The 25,791-nt window shown below is 31.3% G+C and overlaps 2 protein-coding genes across 2 annotated transcripts; both read right to left on the minus strand.

Moving 5' to 3' along the window:
* Window positions 1-12,514: 12,514 nt before the first annotated feature.
* LOC129888548 (21 kDa protein-like) lies at window positions 12,515-13,495 on the minus strand. Its single transcript, XM_055963507.1, has one exon. The coding sequence runs from the start codon at window positions 13,417-13,419 to the stop codon at window positions 12,784-12,786; it is 636 nt and encodes a 211-aa protein (XP_055819482.1). The 5' UTR covers window positions 13,420-13,495; the 3' UTR covers window positions 12,515-12,783.
* A 2,584-nt stretch (window positions 13,496-16,079) lies between these two features.
* On the minus strand, window positions 16,080-21,193 carry LOC129889896 (uncharacterized). The gene is made up of 8 exons (XM_055965369.1): window positions 20,964-21,193; window positions 20,675-20,821; window positions 19,680-19,777; window positions 19,122-19,194; window positions 18,983-19,043; window positions 18,362-18,447; window positions 18,167-18,256; window positions 16,080-16,360 (listed from the first exon to the last, which is right to left on the minus strand). The coding sequence occupies exons 1-8, from the start codon at window positions 21,084-21,086 to the stop codon at window positions 16,298-16,300; spliced, it is 741 nt and encodes a 246-aa protein (XP_055821344.1). The 5' UTR covers window positions 21,087-21,193; the 3' UTR covers window positions 16,080-16,297.
* Window positions 21,194-25,791: the final 4,598 nt, after the last annotated feature.

Consider the following 25,791-nt stretch of genomic DNA (forward strand, 5'->3'; position numbering starts at 1 on the left):
CGACCACAGCAATACGTCATAGATCACCTGCACGAATCGCGATAATGGTCTAATTCCTTTCAAAATAATAAAAAATTATTATAGTAGTAGCCATAATTATGATAATGGCAGAATTCAAGAGGCTTTTAATACGATAATTAAAAATTGTCAAAGTAATAGCAATATTCACGATGCCCCAACTACTGTTAAAAAATATGGTATCTTTACTATTCGGTTTCTACAGTACTTGAAAGGCCCAAAGTTTTAATAATAATTAATGTGCTTTAATTGTGTTTGTGTTGTAATATAAAGTAACTTGGCAAATATAAAAGAGGGAGAAAGAAAAAACAGATAGCAGTATGTTTTCTTCTTCTTCCTCTTTTATATTTGTCAAGTTACTTTATATTACAACACGTTATCAGCGGTAAGAATTTTATTTAATTTTCTTTTCATAAAATGACAAATATTTCAAAAATTGAATTTGTTGCTTTGGATATCTCTGGAAAAGATTACTCCTCATGGCACTAGATGCCGAAATTCATCTTGAATCGATGGGTATGGCAGACACCATCAAAGATGATAACACGGCATCTAGTCAAGACCGTGCAAAAGCTATGATTTTCCTCCGCCACCATCTTGACGAGGGTCTTAAATTACAATATCTTACATTAAAAGATCCCTTGAAATTGTGGAAAAATTTAAAAGAAAGGTATGACCACCTGAAGTTGGTCATACTTCCACAAGCACGTTATGACTGGTTAAATCTGAGACTGATGGACTTTAAAAATATAACTGAATATAATTCTGTTTTATTTAGAATTATAGCTCAGTTAACTTTATGCGGAGATGAAATCACGGAACAAGATAAACTTGAAAAAACATACTCCACATTTCCACCCGCGAATATGCTCCTGCAGCAGCAATATCGCGAAAAAGGCTTTAAAAAATATTCTGAATTACTTTCTCACCTTCTTATTGCTGAAAGACATAATGAACTATTAATGAAAAATCATGATAGTCGGCCAGTTGGTTCCTTGCCACTCCCTGAAGTGAATCAGGCAAATTCTAACCAACGAGAAAGAGGACATGGCCCCAGTCGTGGTTGTGGTCGTGATCGTAGTCAAAGAAGAAATTTTAATCATGATGCTCGGCTGGCACCGAGAAATAACCAGCAATATAAAAGGCAGGGTAAAAAGCCAGAAGCTTTACCGAAGAATAATTCAGAAACAATATGTCATAGATGTGGAGGTGTGGGGCACTGGTCGCGGATTTGCCGATCATCAAAACGCTTGGTTCAGCTATATCAGGCATCGTTAAAGAGGGCAGAAAATAATCCAGAGACAAATTTTATCTCTGAGGACAATATTGAGCCCATGCATCTGGATGTAGCTGATTTCTTTAATTTTTCCAGAAGTAAATATGAATGTTGATAAGCCCGATAATATTTAAATAATTTTCTTTGTTGTTGTATGTATTAAATATTATGTTTGTATTTTTCTAGCTCAATGTAATGAAATAAAACTTTATATAATAAATCAGGTATTAATTATAATATTTACTTTATTTTTTTTGAAGAAAAATATGGAAATGCCTCAAATTTTATTTGGATCAATGATCAATCAAGAAGATATTTGTGTAATTGATAGTGGAACAACTCATGCTATTTTTAAAGACGAGAAATATGTTTCCAACTTGCTTAGAAGAAAAGCTAATGTTACTACGATATCTGGCAATTCCAAAATGATTGAAGGCTCCAGAAGAGCTACTATAATTCTGCCTAAGGGGACAAAAATTATTATAGAAGATGTCTTATTCTCTTCTAAATTCCCAAGAAACTTGTTAAGTTTTAAAGATATCCGTAGAAATAGATATCATGTTGAGACACTAACTGAAATAAATAGTAAATATCTTGGTATAACCAAGAGTGTCTCAGGCCAGAAATATATTTTGGAAAAATTACCAACTTTGTCATCTGGCCTATATTGTGCAAAAATTAGTGCAATTGAAGCACATATGATCGTAAATCAGAAATTTACCGATCCAAATACATTTGTGGTATGGCATGATCGAATAGGTCATCATGGATCAATAATGATGAGACGAATTCTTGAAAATTCAACTGGACATCCGTTAAAGAACCAGAAGATTCTTACGAATGATGAATTTTCATGTGCTGCTTGTTATCAAGGCAAATTAATTGTCAGGCCATCGACCCTGAAGGTTGGCATCGAATCTCCTGGATTTTTAGAGCGTATACATGGAGATATATGTATACCTATTCATCCACCAAGTGGATTGTTTAGATATTTTATGGTTCTAATATATGCATCATCTAGATGGTCTCATGTGTGCCTGTTATCATCTCGCAACCTGGCGTTTGCGAAGTCGTTAGCACAAATAATAAGATTGAGAGCGCAATTCCCAGATTATCCAATTAAGGTCATTCGCCTTGATAATGCTGGAGAATTTACATCTCAAGCATTTAATGATTATTACTTATCAATTGGGATAAAAATTGAACATCCTGTTGCTCATGTTTATACTCAAAATGGCCTTGCAGAGTCATTTATAAAGCGCCTACAATTGATAGCAAGACCTCTACTAATGAAAACAAAATTGCCAATTACTGTTTGGGGTCATGCTATTTTACATGCAGCAGCACTTGTACGTCTCAGACCGACACATTATAATAAATATTCTCCGTCACAATTAGTATTTGGTCATGAACCAAATATAGCCCATTTAAGAATTTTTGGTTGTGCGGTATACGTGCCTGTAGCACCACCACAACGTACAAAAATGGGCCTTCAACGAAGGTTGGGCATATATGTTTGGTTTGACTCACCCTCTATAATTCGATACCTTGAATCGTTGACTGGAGACTTATTCACTGCTCGATTTGCAGATTGTCGGTTTGATGAAACAATTTTCCCGCCATTAGGGGTCGAGAAAAAAGAATCCGAAAAAGAAAAAGAAATTGCGTAGAAAGTTTCATCACTATCACATTTTGATCCACGTACCCGCACATGTGAACAGGAGGTCCAAAAGATCATCCACTTGCAGAAAATAGCAAATCAAATGCCAGATGCATTTACTGATTTGAAACGGATAGCTAAGTCACATATCCATGCAGTGAATGTACCTATCCGGATTGATGACCCAAAAGGACCATCTACAAGTATCATAGCTTCTGAATCCCAAACACGCCAGAAGCGTGGTAGACCGTTGGGTTCAAAGGATAAAAATCCTAGAAAGAGAAGTGTGAGAAATAATAAAGATGATACTACAAAAGAACCTCATGAAGAAGGTCAAGATTTGAGTAACCCTGATATTCTTGAAGAAATCAGTGAAACCGAGACTCAAGTAAATGAAGAACTTTCAATAAGTTTTACCGGTGATGAGATAAATTTAGATCGATCAAAAATTATGGTGGATAATGTTTTTGCATATAATCTTGCAATTAACCTCATGCAAGATAGTGAAAGTCTTGAACCTAAATCCGTCGAAGATTGTTGACATAGATGTGATTGGCCAGAATGGCAAAAGGCAATTCAATCAGAATTAGACTCACTTGCTAAACGTGAGGTTTTTGAACCTGTAGTCCAAACCCCTGAAGGTGTAAAACCAGTTGGCTATAAATGGGTTTTTGTTAGAAAATGAAATGAGAGAAATGAAATTGTAAGATATAAGGCACGCCTTGTTGCACAAGGATTCTCTCAAAAACCCGGAGTTAACTATGAAGAAACATATTCACCGATTATGGATGGAATAACATTTTGATATCTCATCAGTTTAGCTGTACATAAAAATCTTGAAATACACCTAATGGATATGGTTACAGCTTACCTTTATGGTTCACTTGATAATAAAATTTACATGAAAATCCCAGAAGGATTAAAATTGCCTGAAGCATGTAAAAAGTCTCGGGAAGTATACTCAATAAAACTCCAAAGATCATTATATGGTCTGAAACAATCAGGGCGCATGTGGTATAATCGCCTAAGTGAGTATTTAATAAATGAAGGCTATATTGATGATGTTATTTGTCCATGTGTTTTTATTAAGAAAACGGAATCAGAGTTTGTTATACTCGCCGTTTATGTTGATGACATAAATCTCATTGGAACCCCTGAAGAGGTTCAAAAGACAATTGAATATCTAAAGAAAGAATTTGAAATAAAAGACCTTGGAAAGACAAAACTTTGTCTAGGTCTGCAAATTGAACATTTAGCAGATGGAGTTTTTGTCCATCAATCTGCCTACACTGAGAAAATCTTAAAAAGATTTTACATGGACAAAGCACATCCATTAAGTACTCTAATGGTTGTTCGATCACTTGAAGTGAAAAAAGATCAATTTCGACCTCCAGGAGAGGATGAAGAAATTCTTGGTCCTGAAGTACCATATCTTAGTGCTATTGGTGCACTTATGTACCTTGCTAACGCAACTAGGCCTGATATAACATTTTCTGTTAATTTGCTAGCAAGGTATAGTTCTTCCCCAACGCGAAGGCATTGGAACGGTATCAAACATATTTTGCGATACCTGAAGGGTACGATTGATATGGGTTTGTTTTATACTAACAAAGGTTGCGCAGACCTTATTGGTTATGCAGATGCAAGTTATTTATCAGACCCACATAAAGCCCGATATCAAACAGGATATCTATTTACACACGGAGGAACTGCTATATCATGGCGATCTACAAAGCAGTCCATTGTTGCTACTTCTTCAAATCATGCTGAAATAATAGCAATTCACGAAGCAAGTAGAGAATGTGTGTGGTTGAGATCGATGATACAGTTCATCAAAGAAAGATGTGGCCTGGAAAATAATGTCAAAGTACCCACAATTATATTCGAAGACAATGCCGCGTGCATAGCTCAATTGAAAGGTGGCTTCATAAAGCCCGATCTCAAACAGACTATCTATTTACACACGGAGGAACTGCTATATCATGGCGATCTACAAAGCAGTCTATTGTTGCTACTTCTTCAAATCATGCTGAAATAATAGCAATTCACGAAACAAGTAGAGAATGTGTGTGGTTGAGATCGATGATACAGTTCATCAAAGAAAGATGTGGCCTGGAAAATGATGTCAAAGTACCCACAATTATATTCGAAGACAATGTCGCGTGCATAGCTCAATTGAAAGGTGGCTTCATAAAAGGAGACAGAACGAAATATATTTCACCAAAATTATTCTTCACACATGATCTTCAGAAGAATGGTGATATTGATGTACAACAAGTTCGTTCAAGTGATAATCTTGCAGATTTATTCACAAAGGCATTACCAACATCAACTTTTGAGAAATTAAGATATAAAGTTGGAATGCGCCGTCTCCAAAATATCAAATAAAGCTTTCATCAGGGGGAGTAAAATACGCGCTGCACTCTTTTTTCCTTAACCAAGATTTTGTCCCACTGGGTTTTCAAGGTAAGGTTTTTAATGAGGCAGCAATCAAGACGTATTACCAGATATGTAGACACAAGCTTTATGGATATTCATGATAAATATGTATATTATGTTTTGTAAAGTTTTTTTTTTACACGTGGACATCCAAGGGGGAGTATTATGAAGTGGATTGTCCACTTAATCTTATTTTATACATGTGGGGCCCACTGAAAGTGGGCAACCCACTAATTTTCTTCTTCCTTTAGCCATCTATATGTGTATAAATATCCTTAGCATCGAAAGGATGAAAACACTGATATAGAAGAAGAAAACATACTGCTCTCTGTTTTTTCTTTTCTCCCTCTTTTATATTTGCCAAGTTACTTTATATTACAACAGTTTCTAATAAGTCTAAAGCATTGTTAACGAGTTGCTGTTCATGTTTCAATCTTGAAGTTGTGTATTAGCTGCCTGCCTGCATGTGATATTACTCTTTATAGAACTACAACAACTATTTTTATCGAAAAATATAAGATTTTGCTAGAAAAATTAATTTTCAAGCCATGTTGAATATACATCCACATCCCATTAAACGATATATTTGAGGTTTATACGTTCTAAACAATTGCAAAAGTAGGACCAACTAGATTTGTTACTGCGGATGCCAATGCAACCGTCATAATCTATATGGCAATGTCTTTGTCAATTTACAAAAGTTAATGTTGAAAATGAAAAGAAAATCAATAGTTCTTACACGATTAGCAATCTATAGTATAGCATCTTGAATTTTGACATTTTTTGGCTGGTCTATAAGAATGATTGGACCTAAATCAATTAATCCATCACTCAATTTATTTAGCCCCATTCTCAACCATTAAAACTAGTAGAAATCATTCATAAAATTACACGTGTTGCGCATTAAATGAATTGGTCTTTATTTTTTATTTTTTAGTAACTAAATGTATATCTAGTGAAGTTCTTTAGAAATTGAAATCATGTTTAGACATAATTTATTGAATATTATGATGCAACACTATTAATTTATATCCACGAAAAAGTTATTTGTTACGAGGAAACATAAATTAAAGACCAACACAAGACGGCAAAACTGCAAATGACCACATAGAAAATAGTGTGGGATGACCAGTATTTGAGTCTTCTATATTTACCTAAGGGTCTGTTTGGAAAGTCACCTCGTAATTGAATTGGTGTAATTACTAGGGTAGTAATTACTAGCCTAGTAATTACATAGTCTAGTAATTATGATGATCTGTTTGTTTGTCACAGTATAATTTCAGTGTAATTACAATTGTTCTTTTGGTTGCACAACTGTAATTACAAGGTTATATTAAATTTAAAAAATAAAAATTAATTTTCTAAATTTAAAATTTATATTAGACAAATAAGGATCTTTATAAATAATATTAAATTAAATATAAATTAATAAACACATGTTCTTAATTAATATTATAAAAAATAATATATTTATATTTTTAAATTAGTATATTTTAAATAATTTAGTCAAATAAACTAAAAGTATAAGATTTTTATGAACATCATGAAATGTATGTTTGACAAAAATGTTAATATTATAAATATAATGTCATAATATTATTAAAATATTTGACAAAAAAAATCTATCAAGTTTAACTAAAAAGTAAATGCTTCGCAATGTGAAATATCAAGTCAATAGTACTAAAACAAATGAAATTAAAAATATAACATAAATCCTAAATTCAAAACAAAAAATTTAACATATGCTCTTATATCAAATTTCAACACAACGCACATAAATATGATTTTAAAAATTAGAATACTAACAAAATTATTTTTAAAAAGAAATAGAATAATAAATAAATAATATAAAAAATTGCATGGAATGAAAAAGTAAAGATTGAGAATGAGAATGAAATAAAATATAAATTAAAAAAATAGAAAATATTATAATAATTAAAATATTTAAAAAAAAAAAGTAGAAGTAAAAAAATAAATTAAAATGAAAAAAATATAAATATAAATAAAAGAAAAATTTTGAAAAGCTTCATGTAATTACACCAATTCCTTACCCTCCCTTGAAAATTGAAGAATGTAATTATCCTCCTTCAATTACACAAATTCCTCTCTTACCAAGTAATTATTTGGTCTACCAAACATGCCAATGAATGTAATTACACCCAATTACACCAAATCTTAATTACATTGTGGTTTTCCAAACATGCTCCTAATATTTAGAATATCATTGCAAATAATTACTGGTTAATGCGTAAATGAAATTTAAACAAAACACATATAACTAAAACACAATACAATAGTGTATTTGGGAGTTCAAAATTTTTACAAGTGAAAATCCAACATATTATAACAAACTACTCCCTCCATTTCATATTAAGTGAATTTTTGATGGATTTTTCATTTTTCAAAATAATTGAATTGTTCAAAGTTCAAGATAGATGTTTGAAACTTTTTTCATATTTGTCTTTTCATTTATTGAAGTTTTATATTTTTTATGAGATAAATCACACTACTTGAAAAGTTATATTTATAATTTTATAAAGGACAATAGTGGAAAGTATGGTTCAAATTATGTTTTTGAATGTTTTTCTTAATATGTGTACATTACCTTAAAAATTCAATTAATATGAAATGGAGGGAGTACCTTTTTGTAAAATTCCTTTTCATGCGTGTTCGTGAAAACTAAAAAGTAAAAAGTAAAGGATATTTTTTGAGGGATAATAAACAACAATAATATATTCAGTGAAATTTCACAAGTGGGGTCTAGGGATAATAAGATTAACAATATAATATTTAATTTGAGATATATAATTTCATGGCTAAACTAGTAAGCAGATTAATTATATCAGTAAATGAAAATGCTGAAATAATTATTTCATGTGCTTTCTTTGTTCACCAAACAACAAAATTCTACTAGTTCAGGATCTAATTACATGTCTTCTCTTGTTGTTTTTTTTGAAATCACAATTCGTACCATATTTAGTTCAGCAGATTTATGTAATTATGTGTACTTAAATATGAAATATAATTGAAACACTAAATTTTAGGAGTAAATCACATGTTTAACGACTTACCATTCTTGAGTAACATCATTTTTGAGTTATATCTTTTATTGAAAGGTAATGATTTTTTCATTATTGTATCTGATCAAAGTTTCAGTATTATTGTATTTTGACTAAATTTTATAAAAATCTAGTTGAATTATACATTTTTAGCATGTATCTGGACTAACATAATATATTAGAATATTATTAGGTGTTTACTTATCATTAAAAAAAATCTCAATATTATATTTTATAAAGAAAAAGATGAATTAATCTTCAAATACATACTTGTACAAATTGATATTGTAATTGATAGTATATAATGTATGAAAATAGGAAGAGAGACGAGCGAGATTGGTCTATATATTCTAGATATATGTGAATCACACTATATTAGATACATGTATCTTGATGCATCTGGGATGATTCGCATATATTTGGGATACCAGATACAGGAGCAAGATGGGAGGGAGGCGAGTAAGATTTTGTCTATACATTCCAAATACATGCAAATCCACTTGAATACAATATAATCTAGAATATATTACACCTAATTTTGACCATGATCTCAAGATACATGTATCTGAATGCATTAAAATTTAATAATCTTCGTAATATTACAAGTTAGTGTATATCTATGTAATTAGCTTCTAAACCAATGAGATTTCTATAAATTATCCATATTACATTGACTTTTGGGCCCACAAAAGGCCCAAAATAAAGAGAATCTTTATGGGCCCTTACTCATGAGGTTTCTCGTGGCCAGTTGGGCTTCACATTGATTTCGCAAAGAATTCGAGGATCCTCGCCCCTCTGCCCTTTCCAATTTTTTTGCACAAATTGCCCTTCGAATGGATTGGTGTTTTATTTTTTTGTCCTCATATTTCATGTGCTTAATTTTTATTTCTGTTACTCATTTAATAAATATTTCGTAAACAAATATCTTTATTTATCCAAATCTAATTTGCTCGGCATAATTTAGAGGTTTCGAATCAAAAGGTCAATCAAACACAGAGATAAAATATTTTTTTATTTTATTGAGAGATTATTATTAACAGGATCCATAGTTTCAGACGTGGGTTCATGTAAATATTATATTTTTTGCACCAACTACTATCAATAGGGCAGCATAGTTCTCCGACCGCTGCTGCTTCTGCTACGGCAGAGGATGGTGGAAAAAAGACTAAGGTGTGTGAGAACATTTTTTATTAAAAAATTATATTATGTACATAAAAAATAATATAAAAATATAGATTAAAAACTATTATATATATTAAATCTTGATTATTTTTAATAAAATTTATAACTTTGCTACTAATTACTATAAATATTTAATAAAAACTCAATTAAGAAGTTCTTATAAATTTTAAATCTTAAATTTCTTTCGCGCTTAATTATTATCCCTACACCCAAATGACCCGAAACGTACACAATTCATGCATGCATCCCAACAAAAATCAAATAAAAAGATTAAAAGGGAAAAAGACAATGGCAGTCCCCTCATGATCTAATTTGGATAACGGCAGGTAAAAGAAATAATATAAATAAATAAAAGGTTGTCTCACTAGATATAATAATTAATTATGGCATCTCCTATCCTAATATTAAATTTGACGCCAAATTTAGTGCTAGGATCAAATTTGATGTAAATCAACTTAACCCACTGTATCAAATTTTATATCATTTTTTTTCTCTTTATTATATTATTATTATTTCTTATTTCATTTATTATTTTTTATTTCATAAAACAAAATTCTCTCTAAAAACATTCATTATATATAATTTTTTATTGTTTCAAATTAAAGTTGTTTAATATAAAATTATTTTATATCATATTTTTTTAAATAATATAAATTGCTAGCAAATATTACATATTATATATAATAATGGATAACACGAATAAAAGTGAAATTATTAATGAAATATAAGTAAATGAAGATTACAAAATTGAAAATTTTATTTTAAGTTCTACATGAATATTCAACTTTCAAGATCACTACGGTGCTCTCATAAATGCTTTATTAATGCATTACATAATTAAAAATAAGCTTCTTTGTACTTATTTTTTTTATGTTGAGATTTATATTTTTGCATATTTAATTTTTGTCAAGGTTAATTATACTTATATCCAATTTAAATTTATAGTAGAATTAACATAAATTTAATTTTGAAAATAATATATAAAAAATTAAAATTTTAATCTAAAAGTAATATTATAAAAATATTACGTAAAACTAATAAAATATTTTAATTAATTTATATAATATTTTAATTAAAAATATTATATTATAAAATAATAATAAATAACAATTAATGTAATGAATAATACAACACTAAAAGTGCTACACTATTCACAGCATAAAAGGTTGCTTACGGCGATGGCTAGAGAAGCCCTTTATTGATGGACTTACTTTCAATCTAGAGATCATGAATAAGAGGCGTTAGCAGTTTCAATAGGGGATACCAGTGAGCGACCAAAAAAGGATCGAGAGGCGGAGTATTCTCTATGAAGATTCATCTTCCCTGGCCTGATCTCACCATCGATGGGTGGCTTAGTCCGTTCGCTCCACATCGAGAACTTTAGTAGACCGAAAAACGGAGAAGCAGTTTGGTGGTTAGCTTCCCGGTGACTAGCTCAACCTGGGAAGTGCGGATAATCAAGGTTTTTTTAGTGAGCGTGTCACAAACTTACTCCTATTTTTTTTTTCATTTTCATATTGAAAAAATAATAAGAATGAAAGGTGTTATTTGACGCAAAATTTTATATGAGTTGAAATAACTTTGTATTAAATTTTACATTAAATATAATATTTAATATAAAATTTGGCATTAAGCGAAGATCGCCTAAAGGAAAAAATAAATGGTAGAAACAATATGTACAATTGGCCGGAGATTGCGGCGGGATATACGAACTAACTAACTAGCCTTGCAGTTGCTGTTGTCACCTCTAATTCATGTGACCCATTTAGAATTTTGAGATTCAAATAAATTATTTTTGATTATAAATTTGTTATATATTTTTTAAATATTTTAAATTATTAATTATTATGTCTAGAAATTTTCTTTCAAAATATTTGAAGATTTGATGTATAAATTTTTAATCAAATTTAAATTATTTCTCTCAAAAAATAAAAAATAACACATAAATTAAGATAGAGAAAATAATACATAATAATTAGTTTTGCATTTTTTTTACATACAAAATTTTTATTTTTACACGGAATTTATTTTCTTCAATTCAATTGGTAAATCACGAGAGAATGAGATCTCATTTCCTCCCTTTTAGAAGGCTAAAAAAATCTTCAATTATAAACTACTACTATACTGTCCTATTAGTTTGTCATATAAAATTATTGCAATTCATTAGGACAAAAATATTGTTACACTGACGACTCCATTTCCTCCAGAGTATAATTGTACAAAACATTCGTCAATAGATCTCAATTTAAATCATAGAATGGATAGAGCCAACAGATCTTTGATTTTTAAAAATGAGAGTCGGTTTTGTTTGTATAGTGCTGCTATACAGTTCCAAGTCTTAATCAACTTTTTTCACTATCACCCTACACCAGAAATCCAAATAAAGATTATATGTCCATTTCAATTACTATATGTCCATTTCAATTTATGACTTTGTTCAACAACAGTGACCCCACTTCCTACAAAAGTAACATCAGGACCAGTCCTATGGCGCTGATAAATCATTTAAGGAATTGTGCGAGGCATAAAAATAAATAATTTTAGGATTAGTATAAGAAAAAAATTTTAATGTATTGTTTGATTATCAACTTTGAAATAACTTTATTCCATCAGTGATGAAATAAGTTATAATATAAGTCATCCTCAAGTGACAAAATCATGACTGAACAGTAGACAGAGGCTAGATTCGATCCCGGTCTCCATCATGGAAGACCCACCTCCCAAACCACTCAAACATGTCCGTAGGAGCAATTTTTTTGTTCAAATTTTAATAGATAACATAAACCAGTATCATTGGAGTTAACGTGAACACAATGAAAATAATAGATAAGACTTGAGAAAGGAGAAAGGCAAGAACATTCTTAATTTAAGCTCTCAATATCAGGTAGTAGTATGTATTATATAAAAGTTAAAACAGAGTACAAAACAAGGCTCATACAAGCAAGAAGATTATGTTACAACATTCACATATAGAAACCTACAAAATTGAACTTTTTCTCACAAATCCTGCCACAACACAGTATATATAATTTTATCACTAGACACAAAGCCCCAAATTCATGCTTATGGCAAATTAAAAAACAACATAACCTTTACACATCAAAACTAGACCCGACTCATTCAAATTAGCGCTCCCTGCTCCAATCCCATTAAGGATTATTTGCGATTGCGCTAGGCCGGTGTCGATCCGCAAAGCGATTAACCAAAGCAAGTGCATTACTAGTAACTTGTGCAACATGAAGTATTCTCAACCTTAAAGCAGCTTTCACATTTCCATTCATACCAGGCCCTGAAAATCCATCAAGACAAGTATTTTCATCAGTAAGTGCAGCACTTACCCAAGTCTGTACATTACTAACATGCCACATAAAGTCCTGTCCGTTTGAAAATTGACCAGTATGTCCAAGTTCCGGAATTGATTTATTTATCTGATCAACACTATCACTCATAGTGTCCATACAGTCCTTAATAGCTTGTTTTTCTTTTGGCTTTAGACCACTCATTCTATTTAACTTAGATACAAATAGGGTGGTGGATTTAGCTCGGGTTAAACTAACTGATAAAGCAGCATGAGCTAATTGCTTCTCACTCTGTTTGACAGAGTTAGCAAAAGCAGAGAGGCATTGGACACATAAAACAGGGTAGAGTGTGGCTTTACATGAAACTTTGATGAATTTTATGGCAGCTGGATTTGAGGAAATGGATGATTTAGCCATGGTATTGTAAGGAAAAAAACATTGGAAAGACAAGAATACTATTAGTAAGTGAAGGCTATGGTTGCCCATGTCTTTTTTTCTTTCTTGGTATTCTAGGGATGGAACTTGAAATGACTCTACTTTTTAGTGTTGTGTTCAAGAGTGTGGTGAAGCTTTATATAGAATTTAAAAAGGTTCCTAGTTATTTTATGACTAACTAGTACTTCATATTTCATATCACATTATTTAATTTGATTTGATATTTACAAAAAATAAATATTTTTAAAATTTATGATCGAAATAGTTCTTATATATTTGTGTGATTATAAATTATTTTATTTAAAAGAAAAAAATTAAAATTAAATTATTTTTAATTATAATAAAATATCATTTTTTTGAGATTAAAAAAAAGATAGAGGAAAAAGCGTCATATAACTCCGGAATGGAGCGAGCAGTAACTAAATTTTTATCGGATGGGCCCACTGAAAAGGTAAAACATGGAAAACCTTCATCGGTATCTTATTTGGATAATGCTTATCTTTTTGCACATCTATTGATTTCAGAATAATTTAAGATATATGGTGTCTGAAATATTACATGACTGAATTTAAAAGAAACGTACGGCTACTGATTCATATAAATTTTCTTTTTAGTCAATTTTTAAAAGTCTTTATTTTTTATATATATTTTAACTCATATAAAATAAAATAATAAAAATAATAACTAAAGTCAGCTATAATAACTAAAATTTAAATTAAAATAATTAAACTTCAGCTATATAAACTTCCAAATAGGAAAGAGAAATGGCATAAAGATTGCTAGTCACTACATGACTAACATGCTTACAAAAGTTAGCATCTATATTCTAAAATGGAAATATCTTCTTCCTTTTGGGTATATAATCTACAAGTTTTTACATGTCCATTTCCCTTTTGCTTTTGTCTCTTCTTTCTATGCAACGTAACATTCAAGCTTTCCACCTTTGATATTTCTCGCAAAAATCTGCCAATATATACTCTTTTACTTTGCAATTTGGAATGTTCTCGCGTGATCTACGAATTATGAGTTCAAATTATGAAAATAGTTATTAATATTTATATTAAGGTATAGTAAATTATTTATATCACACTCACTCCCTACATGAATGTAAAATCTTTAGAATAGGCTTTCTATATTACATCATTTGAGTTACGCCATTTTCAGGATCCTACGTGGAACGCTTCCACGTATTGTATGTCGAACTGTCTTCTATTTTTTTTATTTGTGATCGCCTCAAGCTTATCTCAAATTAGATAAACATGAACATACTTTTAAGGTAACGTGGTAGATATCTAAGCACACCAACGTGAGCCTTTACTTGGTTGGCAGAAAGAAACTTGAGAATCAAGAGAACCTAGTGAGATTAGTATTACAGCACAACAGGATAAGTATTAGAGTCTACTAAATTAGTTAAATTACGATACTAATCTTTTATTAGGCAATTAATACAAGAGGTTTAAAGAGAATCTTTGACCAACATGTGACTGAAAAACATTGTGTAGTAAAGACAGAGCTGATTACTTCCTGGATGGTTCTTAAATTGAGAAGAAAAAGAAAAAAGACAAAATTGAATACATTTTTTTTGTGATTTTGGTCTGTGCCTCGTGTCTCAAAATGTACCAATTATTGAAAGTTAATTGTTATTCATGTGGAAGATTCACCTACTAACCAGTATTTTAATGGTTGTACAGGCAATAATATACAAGAAGGAATCCGTACATATTTGCAAGAGGCCTCTGGTAATAGTACTCATACATAAGTGCTGGCAGCTAGCTATGATGATCCAATTACAATTAATAGGAAGGAAAGAAGCCCATGATAAAAATAGGCACAAAATAAGCATCCAGAAATCACCGAAAGGTATGGTAGAATGGATGAGATTCCTACCTTCTTAGTTAGGAACGAAAGAAACTCTAATAAGGAGTTGTTCTCCCTTTATGAGCCTTCCGCAACACAAATTTGGACTAGCCAGGCCAATGGGTTTCAAATATTGAAAGGATACAAAAATAAAAAAAACAAAAAAAAAAACATCCAGAGTACCTACATCTTTTATGCTGCATTGGGTAATTTGAAAACCATATATATATATATATGGTTAGCTGCTAATACAGATCCAGCTTTGGGAACATCATTAACTCAGAATGCCTTGGTGATAGTTGCAAGAGAGGACAAAAATCTAGAAATCAGCCCCATTAGTTTCTTGCTCAGTCTTTCACTGAGAGTTTCACTCCTCTCAATAAAATGTCCCTCCATTTCACAGTTTAGAATCCACTAAACATGACACTTATACTCAATATACATCAGAAATTGCAGTCTAAGGGAGTTATAGATTATTTATTTTTTATTACCAACACAAATTTTATTTGTACATCTAAAGTTGTAGTATGAGGGAGATTACATTTTACATTTTAGTAGAAGGACAGTATGAAGCATCTCACGTTCACACAGAATTCAGTAAGGACTACACCCTCTGGGGTATGATATAGGCAATCTACCCTAAATGCAAGGATCAGTCGCTAATTCTACAACTCAAACCGTGACCTATAGATTTCACGAAAACAACTTTACCATTTCTCCAGGCTCTCCTTCACATTCTAGTAGTACCTCCATCAATTTTAATGGCTTTCCAGGCATTCAATATATAATGTAATTGTCACTTTCAGTAAAACAGGATTTCACACTTTCCAACATACAAGGAAGAAGAACATGAATTTTCAGTTACATGATTTACTCATTCATTCCACTGTAATTTCACAAATGATGAGCATACTTTCTTATTATTACAAGGGATTGAGGGATCCATTTCTAAGTTCATATTCTACAAAATTTTGTAATATGCTACAACATTACTAAAATATAAATAACCAGAAATTCTCAGCATTTCTCTATATAAAAATGAGACAAGCATTTGATAACCTTGAGATGAAGCCTATACTGTTAGGTACTTCAGAACAAGTCTCCTCAGCTTTTCCATGTATTCCGCTGCTTGTTTCTGCGTTTCCAAAGGAAGATCAGTTCAAATTCAAGACAGCAGTATATATAAAGCTTCTACGCAAATTGATCGTTATTTTTCACAATTAAATTATGCGCCCAAAATTACAATGATGGTGTTGATATGTAGCCATCGACAAGGTTTTAACACATCCATTTGAACATCCTTTGAGAAGGAACAGATATCTTTAGAGATAAAAGTGTATCAAAGTGAATGTCAACCTCTATCCAGAAAATAACAAACTTGAACATCTGGGGAAGTGGGTGATGTTACTGCATAATCCTATTTTATAGTCTATCAAGTTTATGAAGAACAATCACCGAGTTTCTGAAAATTATTGAACCACTTCATGGCAGGGCAGTTAGATATTGCGGACACTTGATCCGTGTGCATATTAAGCATCTTTGAACTGTTCATCTTATATATAGTTTCTCATCTTTTCAGTTCTTAAACCTATCCTAACTTGCAATCATTTTAGTGTTTTTCATGCATGAGATGAGCCCCATGAGCTAAAATCCTTTGTTCATCCAGAAAATAGATTTCATAAGAGTAATCGGCCTTTGCAGTTCAATTATATGATTGACTTCATCGTCTCAAAGAAAAACTTCTTCCTTAAGCAATGCTCAATCCACTAGAACAATAATTGACCTTACTCAACTAGCACATAAGAAAATGCACAATAAAGCATAAAGGTACTTATCATGTTCAATTTAAATTATGGATCTCTTTTTCTCCTATAAGCGATGAAGAGCAGATTCAAAAAGGCCAAACGTGAAGATACATAACTAGTTAAGTTTGAACTTGAATATACATTTTTCACAAGACTTATGTGGAGTGAAATTGGAAGAATAATCAGACATAATTTTCTGCTCTTTTGTATATCTGTGTAATTTGTAAATGAAGGAGATTTTGTGAGATATCTTCAAAAAGATGTAGTGGAGAAATTATCACCCCCCAGAAAGGAGTCGAGTGATGGAAATCTGATCAACTTTATCACAATTAGTCTGAACAAAGATGAACTAACAAAGAAATGATAGGAACTTCTACATATAATAACTCAGAGATTCCAGTGTCTCTTTTTATCGAACAAAGATTGACAATTGATTGGCTAGAAACTTCACTTCAAAGATAGTTAGACTGCTCAAGAATGTGGTAAGCTGATAATGGCAATTCACTTGCCACTACATGATATGAGGAACATTTAATAGATGCTTCCCTTCAATTCTTTTTTTTAATGACAGTGGTGTGCGGGTCAACTTTCACGCACCTCAACTAATTCCATATGATACCTGTCACCTGCCACCTCCCACCAGACAACTCTATTCACTAAGGCTAGGCTAGGACACATGGGAAGAAATCACTTTAGTGTTTTTTCATCTCTGCTAGGATATGAACCTAAAACTCCATAATTCTCAACTCACTTCATTGACCACTGAGCCACACCTTTGGGTGCCTACCCAACAAATTCTCAACCCAGAAAAGTACCTTAACAAGAAAAAAAAAGAAGAGATTTTCAAGCCAGAAAAGGTGTGTTTTCAGTATATTAATTACTTTTGTTCTTTATATTACTATTAGGAGAAAGCACAGCTTAACCTTGAAGAACACTGAAATTTTAGAAAATTGTGTGGATTTATATGTCAGTTATCAATGCTCAGTTCGAAAAGTTACTTCTTTTTCCTTTTCGAATCACATTTTCTACTTAAGTTTCAGTTATAGTATGTGATGTTTGCACTGGTGTCTTCACAAATATGCATCATCACTCCCACAGAACTTCTATCTACATAGTATGGAATTTGCTTGTCTCACCTGGTTAACACTATGTGCAGTTGCAATGTTTTCATCAAGAAGCGTCAACAAGGGTCTATTCAGCGCATTCCTCTCAACCAAATCCAATAGCTGCTCGAGAAAATGGAACAATCCAAATTCAGCAACAAAACTAAGAGAATACACAAATCACACCCACACATGAAAAAAAAACAGAATTTAGAAACTATCACATACAGTAGCCTTGACATCCTTGGACGTCAAAATCTCAGTTAAATTCTTCTTTGTTGCTACAAGATCTGCTTGCAATTTATCATAGGCTTCTGCAGGAAAAAGAAAAATAGTATGGCAGAATGTAAGAAGTACTCTACAGGATAACTCATAATTGAGACTTCACACTCAACTGTATCTGGGACCGTGGGACGTGTATGCTTATGTTACGCATATCGCTTGAACCCCACACCCCTTCTACCCGTGTTAATCATGTGATAATCCGACATGATTTCAGTGTGATGAATGATACACTCCGGGTTTGGTTAATTCACCTAGGTATGTTGACTACAACTGTAGCCGAGCCAACTGACAAGAAGCATAGGTTACTTAGATTCTCTTATTTCTATATAAGGATAAGACGACTTCATTATTGTGCGAGATATACTGTATTACTAAAATATATATGTATATTATGCTATACATTTGTTAGTCATGTCTCTGCAACCACATATGTACTCCTAGGTATCTCCGAAACTTAAGAACTAGATGATGCAGAATTCAAGTTCTAGATCTTCTCATATACCCATACTCATTTCCATGTAAAATAGTCTGGAAATATCAAACTAAATAGTCAATTTATCAGACCTGTTGCTTCTTGCAGGGCCTTTTGCAGTGCTTCCAGTTCAATTAATCTGTCTTCCACAGCCTGCGAAAATATAATGGTCAGTATCATTTCACTAACATATCTGTCTCACACTAAATCGAGTAAATTGACAGTAAAAACCTGAGTTTTGTTTACAGAAAAACGCAGCTTTCCAAGTTCGACTTGCAGATGGTCAAAAAATTCTTTGTTCAACCTGCAAACTAGGATATGTTAGAAATTTTGGAGTAAAGAAGATAAAACCATAGCAGCAATTTGATGTTATAAAGGTCTTGTTCCAGTTCCTCTAGAAAATGTATGCAAACTTTAAACTAGGTCAAGAACCAATCCTTTCTCAAATTTTGATAACAAAAGGTCAAAAAAATGGATAATAATAAACAAATACTCCTTCTCTATCTTAAGAGGCAACAATTTGATCATTATACAGAGTCTATATTCTTATAGCTTTCTTTTTCTGCACAAGTTTACAAAATGCAGACTCGAAATACATGTGCCTTTTCATGATCACAGAATGATCAAAGGAGGCAACTTTGAATACTCAACTGTCGAATAAACTAACTGAGCTGACCCTGAACTAATGCAGCAAAGATTGGAACAAAATTATAACATTTCCTGGCTTTGCCACAAGAGCAGTAAAATGCAACCACCCTGAGCTGTGACATTGGAGAGTAGATAACTCACCGTGGTCTCATTCTTGCAATCTCAAACTCAATCTCTTGAGCTTCAGTGTCAAGAAAAAACTCCACAAGCCCTTCCACTGTATCCGGAATCACTCGTGACTATGATCAGCACAAAAAGAACATATAAGACAAAGATATACATTACATTTGCATCCATATCAAAATGTAAAGAGATACAAAGATGTCTTATTTACTACTCCACAAATTATTGCAGACCTAATATATACTCCCTCCTTGTATATTTAAGCTATATTTTAGTTTTTTGAGTGTATTATAATGTATAGTCAGTGTATATCTCATGTATAGGTAGGCTATTGTATAGTCACTATATACTTCCAATGACTTTTTTTATTGTACATTATATATAAAAGTAGTCATATTTTATTGTACAATATTGATACACACACTATATGTCATATACACACATTATTACACACCTATACAATATTGATACATTATATAATCTATTTATATACTGTATATGTATTGTATAAACAACACATATAGATACTGTATGTATATATACATACATTCCATGACTATTATACAATATCGATACATTACATGTACAACAATTATTTTTGTTGAAATTTTTTTTGGTCACATGTATGGAAGAGGTAGAAATTTGCTCCATGACGTTGTTTTCATTTTTTAATGTGAGAAATACCTTGAGAAGCCGTGTATGCAGTAGTGATACTCACTACAAAAAAAAATGCAGCTTTAACCACGGTTTTTCTCCATTTTAGCCACGGTACTCGAGTGGCTAAACCTGCATTTTTGGTTATCTTTTTTATGTAAAAAAAAAAAACATGGTTATGTTTATTATAATCTAATTACTTTATTTTATATATATATATATATATATATATATATATATATATATGAAATTATCCACTTAATATATATAAATAATTTATTCATCCACTAAGTTGCTTCTTTCAAAATCCAAAACTTATAAACTCAAAATGCTTCCTCCACAAGCTTGACAAAAATTACCTCGCGAAAAACTCTGCGACGCTCTTTTTCTTCACGGACTTGCCGTTCAAATTCTTCTCTAGCCGCAGCGTCATTCTCAAGGCGTCTCTGGAACTCAAGTCGGGCTATATGACCCGTTTGGGGCGGACCCAATAAACCATCCGGGTCCTGTGATTCATAAATCAAAATTCACCAATTTTATCATACACGTATTAGGAGAAATAGTCCTTGTATTATGTATAATATTATTTAGTATTATGTTTGGTAGGAAAAGCATGAAAAGTAGAGGGAAATTAAAAAGAGGAATTACCCATTCTAGTCTACCAGCACAGCGAATTGGGTTTACATAAGTCTTGGGTTTAACGAATTTGGGCCTGTAGAATTGAGCTCCAATGGAGGAACTAGCAACGCTGATACTGAATGCTGTGGCCATGATTGGCCGTTATTGATAGATTTCAAACGTCTGGTTATTGAATTTAGTTAGTTTCGACTTTCGCGGTGCTTTATCTATTAGAAATCCGCACCAAAAGACACCTTATCTACAAAAAAAAATTCGTACATATCCGTTTCAATTTATTTTTTCTATTTTTTTTATCTGTCTCAAAAAGTTATTTTTAGTATTTTTGAAAATAATTATTTAATTTCTACTTTTCATGTGATGAGTTTAATATTATAAAGTTTAATTTTTTTTTAAGCTTCACATCAAATCAAAATAAAATAACTAAATTAAAATAAATATATATATATATAAATTCCTGATATAGTTTAAATAAATATAAATTTAGTTATTTATATAGTTATAAGAAAAAGCTTTTTATCTGCGGTAAAATGAAAAGCGTATAATTAATGGTCTCTAAATTTAGAAGTTTATTTATTTTGAACCTATAAAATGATAAGTTTGTCATTTCTTTTGAAATGACTTAATAAGGAAAAGAAAGAAAAATGTGTTATATAAATTAAATTAAAATTATATATATTTGGATAAATATTTACTTGTATCACGGGTTTACATCAGCCTATTAAATTTATTATTGGTAAATAATTTAATAAGGTAAATATATAATTTGTTCATTTTAATTTATTTTTTTATTTTGATTTGAGAAAATTTTAAGAAAATAAAGTATAACTTTGAATCTTGTAATCTTAAATTAAAGATTTTGTAAAATGTATCAAAATGTCTTTTAATTGTGGTCTGAAACATATCATGTAAAAAGTTAGAATTATAGATTTGTCAAAAAACAAATTGACATTTTTTAAATAAAAAATAAGACAAACAAATCAAAGTAGAAAAATATATATCATTTAAAATACTCTATTTCTTCATTTTTACTTGTCCAATATACAATAATACTAGAAGAATAGAGTGCACGAAACTTATCACCTAAGACATTAAATAAATTCACTTTTAATTATTCGTTTGCTTTAGTGTATCAATAGAAAGGTAACTTTTTTCTTGTTTTATATTTAATATTAACTACTAATTTTCCTAAGTATTTTTCAAGATTTTTTGAAATGCTAATAGTGATGAATATTATAGTTAATCATGCATTTTATTTATTATTTCTCTCTATTTCATTTTACTTGAATTTTTATATGAAAAAGAGTATTTTTTTTAATTGTACATTTTAATAAATCAAGAGAATTTTATTATTTTCTCCCATATAATACATTATCTTAAGTATTAAATAGCTACCTAAAGTAATATAATATTCAAATTCAAATTTCTAAAATATTACAACAACAACCCAGTGAAATTCCACAACGTGGGTCTGGAGAGGGTAAAGTGTAGGCAGACCTTACTTCTACCAAGGTAAGACGACTGTTTCCGAGAGACCCTCAGCTCAAAAGAAGCATAAAAAGAGGTAAGATAAGGCTAAGAAGTTCAAAGCGATATGGAAAAGCAAATAACGAATAACGTAAATAACGAAAGCGACACAGATAAGATAGAGTAATCAAAGTACAGAAAGTAATAGAAAGATAATAACATAACTCAGAGCACAAGAAATTCGAATTGGTTCTCTGAAATAGACACGCCTCTCCTAACCCTCATCTCCACCACTCTTTCCCACACTTTCATAGTATGGCTTAGAAGCTTGATACCTCTATAGTTGTTGCAGCTCTGGATATCCCCCTTATTTTTGTATAGAGGGATCATTACGCTCGACCTCCATTCTTCGAGCATCGTTGTTGTCTTAAAGATGACATTAAACAACCTAGTCAGCCACTCCAAACTTACTGAGCTCGCGCTCTTCCAAATATTTCCCAGAAATCTTGTCAGGTTCGATCGATCTTCCCCAGCGCATCCTACGCACAACACCCTTAACCTCTTCGATCGAAATATTCCTGAAACACCCAAAATCGTGAAGCCTCCCTGTATGTTCCAAATCTCCCAACACAATCTTTCTGTCCCCTTCTTCATTCAAGAGTTTATGGAAGTACGACTGTCATCTCTGTTTAATGAGGGTCTCCTCTACCAATACTTTTTCATGCTCATTCTTAATACACTTCACTTGATCCACATCACGTGCCCTTCGCTCTCGCACCCTGGCTAGCTTGAACAATTTTCTATCACCGCCTTTCTCTTCAAGTTCAGCATAAAGGCGTTTAAAAGCTATCGTTTTTGCCGTCGAAACCGCCGACTTCGCCTCTTTCCTCACTATCTTATAAAGTTCCTTATTCGTCCACTTCTCCACCTCATCCTTGCTTTCTATCAGTTTCGCATACGCTATCTTCTTTGCTTCCACCTTCCCTTGCACTTCTCTATTCCACCACCAGTCCCCTCGATGCCGGTCACGACTACTTGTCGAGACTCCCAACACTTCCCTTGCTACAACCCTAATACAACTAGCCGTCCTATCCCACATAGTGTTCGCATCCCCATTACTATCCCAGGCCCCCATATCCTTTAATTTCTCTCCCATCTCCGAGGCGCTAGCCGTGGTCAAACTTCTCCATCTGATCCTAGATCGGTCATCCCCGACCCTCTTCTTCCTCGTCATATTATTAATTAATAATATTAATTTAATAAAATACACCTCTGCTAAAAACTTTTTTAAGAGTTATGTTAAAACAACATGAACTAAGTAAAATAAACTAGAGGAAATATGTTGTTAAAGAAAGTGCGAAATTTATTTTGGATAAGCCAAACTTTACGCAGAGAGTATTATTTTTATTCACGTGAAGGTGTTACGATTTAAAAAAATTAAACTTTTTTTTCAATTGCAGGCTTTTAAAATTTGTGGAAAAATATTTTAAAATATCAATTATTATAATATTTTAATATTTTATTCAAAATTAATGCTCAATTTCACTCAAAAATTAGAAATTCTGTCTCTTCGACAGCGGAGTATTATATTTGGTCCGACGTGCATAATATTAACATAGACGTGTTCGTTGAGTACATAAATGAAATACTGCCTACTTTTCTGGTGGTTGAAATGCATTTAAAATGTTATCAAAAAAATCCATTTAAATTGTACAGTATCTCCTTTTTAACTTGTAATTAAATATCCGTATTAGCAACCAAAAAAAAAAAAGCGACATTAACAATAATGACTTATTCCGTTTTTTTAATTCACAAAATTAATTAAGGTTGATAGTGGAACAAATGTGAAACTTCTTTAGTACTTTTTTCTAAACAACTCAAAAAAAAAAAAGATAATAAAGTGAATGAAATATGATCGTAATTCTTTAATAAGTGGCATTTTGTCTATAGATGGTATAGACGGCCAAACCTAATAATTAATTTATTTATTTATTACATAACATGTCCTTACCTTAATGAATTTATATATGATCGTTTTGTTGAAAATAATAATAATATATCGCTACTATCTTTAATAAATTGATAAAGAAAATCAAATTGAGTAACCATTTGAGCATGATCGTGTGTGGCAGTTATGTTTAATTTCTAATTAAACCATCTTTTATTTCTTAGTTCGTGATTATTATTTTTTCATATTCAATTCATGATCGTCTAGACCAGTTTTGCTTAATTTCTTACACCACACTATTTTCTCTTCTTCTTGTAATAATATTGGAATATTCACTAATAAAAAACAACAATTCTTCCTCTTTTAAGCCGCTAAATAATCTTAATGAATTAATTCCATTTTACCGGTACGACCAACTGAGTGAACCCCCCCCCCTCCCCCGCCCTCCGGCACATCCCCCAGGCACATTTTCGTCATGTACTTTTTTATGGGAGCCATTTTTATTGTAATTTCGAAATTTGCTTTGAAGAAGCTTTGGAAAATGGGTCAAATTTTATGTAGGATCAAATTTGTGGAATGATTGAGTGGGTGTGCTTTCACTACTTATGAAGTCTCAATCTGAATTCGATATCATGTATGTAATTAAAGATTTTTGTGAAATAATTTTTGGTTTATAAAAAGTGAAAAACATACTTGTGAAAATTATTGAGTAATCAAAAATAAAAATAAAAATTCGATATATGCGGAATCAAAATTTTTAATTCTCAAATACATGTATCAAATGAGCTATATATCAAACTGGCATGTAACTATTAACCTTTTTTCCTAGTACGCACTAGTACTTGGTCTATTTTATCGTAATTTTAATTCCTTTACTTGGGTAAAAAGTATTTTCACTTAAATTTTATAAAAACTATAGACATTTGTAATAGAAAATTGCTTGACCAATTTTCCAAAACTATTAATTATTTGAGTAATGTTTGAAAGAATTGAATATTTAAAAGTTGAAGTTAAAAAATAGTATTTGAAAGTTATGTTCCTATTGTGCTTTAACATAAATATTATTTCGAAAAGAAAAAGAAGTTAACGTTTACGAGCGAAAATTATTATTTCAAAAGATTTAGGCATAATACATAAATATGTTCTTTAACTTGGGCTTATTTCACATTTATCTCCTTAAATTTTGGGTGTGCACAAGTAGGCATTTAAACTTGTATAAAATTGAACAAGTAGACACACGTGTGTTACGTAGCACAATACACGCATCCTACGTGGATGCCACGTGAGACACAAAATTGTCATGTAGGATGTCATGTAAGACCAATGTGTCTATTTATTTAAGTTTTGGATAGTTAAAGTGTTTACTTGTTCACTAGTAAAATTAGAGGTCATAGTTGCCAGCTAAAGTCAAATTAAGGATCATAG

Source organism: Solanum dulcamara, chromosome 5, assembly GCF_947179165.1.
Source record: "Solanum dulcamara chromosome 5, daSolDulc1.2, whole genome shotgun sequence".
NCBI lineage: Eukaryota > Viridiplantae > Streptophyta > Magnoliopsida > Solanales > Solanaceae > Solanum > Solanum dulcamara.